Raw genomic sequence first — 7,055 nt, forward strand, 5'->3', positions numbered from 1 at the left:
TATAGTCAAATGAGAATTCATTTAAGAATATAATGTAGGTTAATTAAATGTTTGCCATAATCGGAATAGAAGGTCACTATAGTCACAGTGGAATTTGACTTTTATATACACTAAAGTAAAATTTATAAACCTTGTACGAATTCAAAATGTTTTTTCCCCTCATTTTTGTAATACAGCTTCTTTCATTTCAAGTAACGCATCTTCGAAACATTTTGCTAAATTATCAGGATCGGGTATCAAATCTTTTGCAACTAATATCTGTAGATCGGCTTTTCCCGCATAACTCAACATATGCATTGTGATCGCCTGCATCACCATTTGACACGACGTAAATACATATTTTTTTTTAAAAAAAAATGCAAGTGCTTATTTTGTTTGTACATAGAGCATAAGAATTTGTACGTGTGATAAGCTTGATGATGTTGTTCGGAGATATGTAACCGGAATGCCAGCAATCGTGAACTCTTCTCTTGGGCCAACAACATTTGATACCGTGAAAGTAGTGTTGCAAATTATCCTGTTGTTAAGCAAACTTGCCCACTACAAACACAGCTGAATTGTATTATTTTAGATATCTGACAAAAATTATATTATAAATAGTAATAACCTTAGAGATATTCCTATAAATGACTAGTGACTAATGTAATTTCTCAAGTTGTGAAATACAAAATTGCTCACCACAATTAAAAAGAACATAAAAAATTTAAATTATGAAATAGTTTCTTTTATTAAAAAGAAGTTATAAGGATATTTTGTGGTTAGAAGCATTTTTTTTTTTAATTTGGTAAGTGGCTAGTAACGAAATTGGTGGTTATTTTTGACATTTTGTGTTTGATAAAAAATGCTCAATTTTTAAATGTCACATCATAAAGTATTTTTTTGAATATGTGGATAAAAATATTAAAAAAAAATCATATAATTTCACCTTTGGTCCAAACCAACTCATAACAAAATTTCCAATCTGATACGACAAAAATGCCTCAATTGACAATTTCTTGCGATCAATCATTTTCTTGGCCCTCTTCAAGTACAGAAGAGGATCCGATCCTTTTTTATGGTAGTAAATTGGTAGAAGCATAATACCGAATTTATTTCCCCACCCTAATTTTGCATTTTTCTTCATCAACTCTTTCATATCCTGATAAAATTATAAGATTATATAAAATTTAATAAACATGTATTTTTGAATTTTGTATAAAAATATATAATAATTACCTGAAGTCCCGGTGATGGTCTTAGATTAACCAAGGCGACACCGGTGATTTGAAGCCCCTCTTCAAGAGCTAGGAAATACAACCGGTTGAATAAATAAAATAAACTTGAATATGAATTTTAATTTTAATTTGTTGCATTTTAAAGAAAAAAACGTAAAAAAAATCTTACAGTTTGGTGATCTTTTGTCTAAATATTTTGATAGCCCTGATGATATTATACCAAAGAGTACATCGTTTATCGTCTGCATTACAATATGTTACGAAATTTAATCAACTTGCCTAAGCCAAATAATAATAATAATAATAATAATAATAAATCCATGTGACAAATTTTAACGCAAATAATTTTTGTTACAAATATGGCTCAACGTTGATTACATGTTCATCTCAATTGTTTACGATTTTGTTTTTATCTTGTAAAGTTTAATTTTTTTTTACAACTTTTGAATAATTTGCTACATTGTTACTTTCACATTTATGGCCCATGTCCTACAAATAAGAAACACTCAGATCTTTTACCTAACAATTTAAATTGCTTTCTATTCATGGACCATTTAAAATAGATACATAGCCTCAACGTGCTCATGTGCATAGTTCTTTCTTCTTTAATAAACATAAAAAAAAAAGTCGAACCAATATTTATTTTCATAATGTTTTGTTTTTCTTTCTTTTTTGATTCGCAAATTTACGAAAATACTAACATTGGGAACTTATTTTGTCATACGATGCATAGACGAGTTGTACTGTACAAATAAGCTTTCCGTGTTTTAGGTAGTGTTTGGTTGGCCAGCCATTAACGGATAAGGAAGGTCTTCGTTGAATAATCGTTAAACAAAACTGAAACTGAATACCAAAATGGAAAAACATATCTAATGCATGCTTAAATCTAACGGAAAATGTAACAGAAATTCAAAACTTACCGCGTTGTTGACGGCGTTTTTCACCGTTTTCATGTCTTCAAGGCTGAACGTGGCGGTGGAGAGTTTTCTCGGCCACAGCTCCACCCCTTCTCCGCCTCTCACCACTGTCTTTCTATCTTTCACCCATAGACACCTCGATAAAAACTCAAACAGATAAATCAAAGTAAACCAAATCATTTTCACCACTTTCAAAAACTTCTCCCCTGTTTTTAATCGTCTAGGGCTTGATCTAGTGGATGAAATCAGAGGTTCGATCGTCGGGGTTTGTTCAGGATCATCTAATTTTCTACACAGAGTTAACATCAATGACATGATAGAGATTCCGTCGCCGAGCGCGTGGTGGAGACGCAACACAAGAGATTTATGAGCCGATAAAATGTGAATCTCCCACAACGGTTTATCGTGGCTCAAAGGAGTGGAGACTGCGAGGTCGGCGAGGTAATCGTTGACCGCGGCCTCATCGTTATCAGCTTCTCCGACGGGATCGGAGTGTAGGATGATGTGGCGGTTGAGTTGGAGGTCGGTTTTTCTCCAATATTCACGGCCGTGATTATCGGTGACTAAGAGGCTGGTGAATCTAGGGTGCTTGATCATGAGAGAATCGGAGACGACGGAAAGGACTTCATCAAATCCAATCGGACGCTCAAGGCCGAGAGCGCAGTTGATGATCTGGTGAGTCGCCGGCTGAATGAACAACCGGCCGGCCGGCGTTAATGGTTCATCATCGTTCTCGATGCTCATTTTTTAGAGAGAGGAGAGGGTCATCGATCGATGTGTGAGGATGGATTTTTTGCTTCCGGTTTTGTGAGGATGGATTTACAGCACACAGAGAAGGTTTGGCGTAGGAAAAGGAATTGCCGGCGAGGAAAGAAGAAGCCAATGAGTGACACAGATACAGGGAAGTCACAGGGGCAATTTTGTCAATTAATAATAAAATTTCTGTGGATGGATAAAAATAAGTGAATCATTGCCCTTTCCAAAATATCTATATTTTGACGTTTTTATAATTAATATATATTATGGTGTCATCGACAAGCAAGCAGTTTTTTAAAGCTTTTTTAGCTATTATTATTAAGAAGTGTTTTCATCTTGTTATAACAAAAACTTTAAATTCAATTTCAAATTTAAATCTTACTTACAGATTTCCTTATATTTTTATAAATTAATTTAATTGCTTTTTTTTTTTTTTTTTAAATTTCATCTATTTTATATTTTACAAAGATTGCTTTTTATATAATTTTTATAAGAATGTTTTCTTTTATATAATTTTATATATTTTAAACATTTTTAATTATTTTATCAAATATATATATAGAAATAAAAGTTACGGTTTTCATATAATAACTAAACTTGTAAGGTTTGAGGGAGTGGTGTCACCGAAACCGCACTCCCTTCCCTGCCACATAAACGTCACGTCACTTTTTATCATACAAGCATGGTTTTAATGTCACATCAAGGGAGTGAGATTATGGTAAAGAGAGAGAAAAAGAAAAAAAAAGAAGGTGGTGATTAGTTGAGAGAGAGAGAGAGAGAGAGAGAGAGAGAGAGCAGCAGCAGCAAGGGAGTACCGCACTGCGGTCTAAACCGCACCAAACCGCAGTGGTGTTCCTCTGCCTATGTGGCAAAAGGTGCTGTAAAGACCGCACCCACACCCCACAGCCTAATTAGTTTACTAAACATATCTTCAATTTGTTTTTTTAGTTAAATATGAACTTTAAACATTTATTAATAAAAAATATTGGATTAGTTTGTTCTTTTATTTTATTTTATATTATTTTTTAAGTTGTCAGATAAATATTGCAATACACTTTTAAAGCATTTCAGGGAGAGAGGGACTTATCTATGACTTATTGAAATTTCATTGATATAAACGTTTTTATTTTTCTATTATTTATTTTAAAATTATTTATTAATAATAATATTATAGTTTATTTAAGTATATATTATTTTTATTACTTTTTTATTTTTTACTTAATTAGTCTAATTTATTGGATATACAAATTATAATCATAATATTTTTTTTATTGTGTTTTTTTTAACTACATAACTTAATAAAATAACATTATGTGCTTAAAAACATACAATTATAAGATGGGGTTATATAAAACATTTTAAATATATGAAAATAAATGTTTAATTAATTGAAAAACTTTCAAAAAAGCTTGTGCATTAGAGAGGATTTAAAAAAAAGCTGTTTTATTGATTTAAAATGGAAAAATAAGCTTTTAAAAATAAGATAAATTACACTACCTCCTATCTTTTATGCCTACAATTATTTATAGTCCTTAAAATTATGACAAATCACCATTCAATTTAATTTTATTTGATATATTTCTAATATAGCCTTAATGAATTAGTTAAAAATATGAAATGATGACACTTGTAATCATTTTATTGGATAGAAATATTTATAGACATAAAAAATAAGAAACAATTTAATTTTTTAAAAAATACTTAATCATTGTGAATGATGTTACTAATAACTCTACAGTTGATATCATTACTATTTCAGTAACTAGTCACAATCTAGGTTTTTCAAACATACTTTATTTGATTTAACACCTTTTCAAACATTCTAATAGATTAGAGACTAGATTCGGTGCATACGTTTAGTTTTTGTTAGGTCCACATTCAATTCTTGATGGTTGTTGTTGTACACAATAAAAATGCATGTATTTGTCAAGTCTTGCGTGTTGTTATGTTTTGTAAGATCTATTTTTTAACTAAATAACTTAAAATTTTATTTTGTATTATCTTTTTGGTGTTTGTTATTTTAATCGGGTTGTTTTCATATTAGTAAAAAAACATAATATTGTGTCGGGTAGTGTATCAATTACGCAAATGTCATTTGCAAAATAGATAGGGCATCTACAAACAAAATTAGGGTATCTGCAAAAAGAGCGGGTCATCAGCAAAAACATCAAAACAACTTTGCTTGTTGAGAACATACTTAAATTGATCATTATAGGTGGCAAAAAATGTCAAAATGACAAAAATGCAAAAATGGTCCATATGGTTTGTATTTTCTTTTTATTAAGGTCCAAATCCACCCTTACAAGTAACAACATTAACAGAAAAAAAAATTAAATATGTTTAAAGTAATTATTTCATCCTCAAATTTATAATTGTTATTATTTTCTCTTATTTTATTTTATAAATATTAAAAGAAAAATCTCTCCCAACCCCTACCTTTTAGAATTAAACGACACACGCTTTCCCTTCACACATTTTGTCAATTTACAAGTGTAACACCCTATTTATTTATTAGATAAATAAATTAATTAATGAACAAATGGTAGCCCTAAAATAAATAATTATATATCAAAGGACGGTCTCGAAGGGCTAATTGTCACAGTTTTAGAAGTCAGGGGTTAAACGTGTGAGTTCCGGACTCAGTTTGTAAATATTTATGAAGACAAGGACTCCGTGGTAATTATTTGGATTTAATTTAAAAGGAAATGAGGTGGAAGGGCTGATTATGTCATAATTAAGATATTGGGGGCTGTTTGGTAAATTTTGTACCTAAGGTGTAAAGGATTTTAATGCTGAGGGTTTAAATGGTAATTCTCGGATTTAATTTGAAGAAGAATTCCAAAGCCAGGGTAGAAAGGGTAAATATTGGACTCAAGTTGGAAAGGCTTGGTGGGGGAGGGACTAAACTTGTTAAAAAGGATGAAAGTTTGATATTGAGCATGGGACTTGAACCCGACGATCTTCCCTCCCGTTTTAAGGCAACTACTCCCATACCCTAACCCTAACCCTAACTCGTCTTCTCTCTAGTCGCCACCATGGAGCCTCCAGCCGCCACCCCTTCGCACACGATTCTTCGACGGCGAAACTATTCACAAAATTAGGGTTTGGACTCTGTCCACGTACGCCCTGTGTACTTAAGATCTATGCCATACGTAGATCATTAAAGATCCATCTCCAAGTTTTCTTCTATGCAGCGTGTAGAAGGCTATCTACACCCTTGATAGGGTTTCTGGAGGCATCCAACTGATAAATGAAAATTAGATAAATACTGAATTCTTATACAATAACAGCTATTACATGAGCATCAAGGTTGCTCCTTTCGAGGCTCTTTATGGTCAAAAATACAGATCGCTCACCAGTACTCTCACGGGACTGGAAACCATTCACAAAACGACAGAGAAGATAATCCAAATCAGAATTCGACTTCGAGCATCACGAGATAGACAGTAGAATTGTGCTGACAAATGATGAAAACCTCTGGAAATCCAAATCAGAGGTTGGGTGCTATTGAAAGTCTTTCCCTGGAAAGGAATAATTCGCTTTGGGAAATAGAAAAAAAATGAACCCGCGATACATCGGATCGTTCGAGATTCTTGCCCGAATTGGTCCAATAGCTTATAAGCTGTAGCTACCTTCGGAGCTCAGTAGCGTACACCCCGTGTTCCACGCCTCGAACTTGAAGAAGTGCTTATCTGATGAAACTCTTATCATTCCTTTAGAAGAGATAGAAATAAACGAGAATCTCCTGTCGTTGAAGAACTAGTCAAGGTATTCGATAGGGAAGTAAAGCGTACAAAACAAAGCCGCATTCCGATTGTGAAGGTTTGATGGAACGCCAAGCGTGGATCGGAATTCACATGTGAACGCGAGCACCAGATGAAGCAGAAGTACCCTCACCTATTCTCATTCATGATCCTATCTTTCGAAAGAATTCGGGACGAAATTCCCTCTAACGGGGGGATGATGTCACAATTAGCATTTTAGCTAGGAAATTCTATTCTCATGAAAACATCATCTATTGTAAGGAAAGTAATCTAAGCGAAAAATCATACTCTATGCTTAAATCAAAACCATTCGTTTGAATTCAAAACTCTTGATTTAAAGTCAAAACCTAATACAATACATCTCATATGGATTGTAAACCCTAAAAATCCCGGTTCAAGTTTGT

The 7,055-nt window shown here is 32.7% G+C and overlaps 1 protein-coding gene across 2 annotated transcripts; it reads right to left on the reverse strand.

Annotated features, from left to right (window-relative positions):
* Positions 1 to 3,083, reverse strand: LOC111900268 (wax ester synthase/diacylglycerol acyltransferase 5). Of its 2 annotated transcripts, XM_023896151.3 has the most exons (6): positions 2,135 to 3,077; positions 1,384 to 1,456; positions 1,216 to 1,283; positions 926 to 1,138; positions 403 to 540; positions 1 to 306 (listed from the first exon to the last, which is right to left on the reverse strand). In XM_023896151.3, the coding sequence occupies exons 1-6, from the start codon at positions 2,873 to 2,875 to the stop codon at positions 160 to 162; spliced, it is 1,380 nt and encodes a 459-aa protein (XP_023751919.1). In that variant the 5' UTR covers positions 2,876 to 3,077; the 3' UTR covers positions 1 to 159. The 2 variants fall into 2 exon arrangements, with proteins under 2 accessions (XP_023751919.1, XP_023751928.1); XM_023896160.3 differs by lacking the exon at positions 1 to 306 and having other exon boundaries at positions 415 to 552; positions 2,135 to 3,083.
* Between the last annotated feature and the right edge of the window lie 3,972 nt (positions 3,084 to 7,055).

Source organism: Lactuca sativa, chromosome 7, assembly GCF_002870075.4.
Source record: "Lactuca sativa cultivar Salinas chromosome 7, Lsat_Salinas_v11, whole genome shotgun sequence".
Classification (NCBI taxonomy): Eukaryota; Viridiplantae; Streptophyta; class Magnoliopsida; order Asterales; family Asteraceae; genus Lactuca; species Lactuca sativa.

Coding starts and splice junctions, on each gene's coding strand:
- LOC111900268 (XM_023896151.3), bottom strand. CDS start 2,875: ATGAGCATCGAGAACGATGATGAACCATTAACGCCGGCCGGCCGGTTG. Junction 1,284..1,383: donor AGACAAAAGATCACCAAACT/GTAAGATTTTTT, acceptor TGTATTTCCTAG/CTCTTGAAGAGGGGCTTCAA. Junction 541..925: donor TGAGTTGGTTTGGACCAAAG/GTGAAATTATAT, acceptor CTGTGTTTGTAG/TGGGCAAGTTTGCTTAACAA.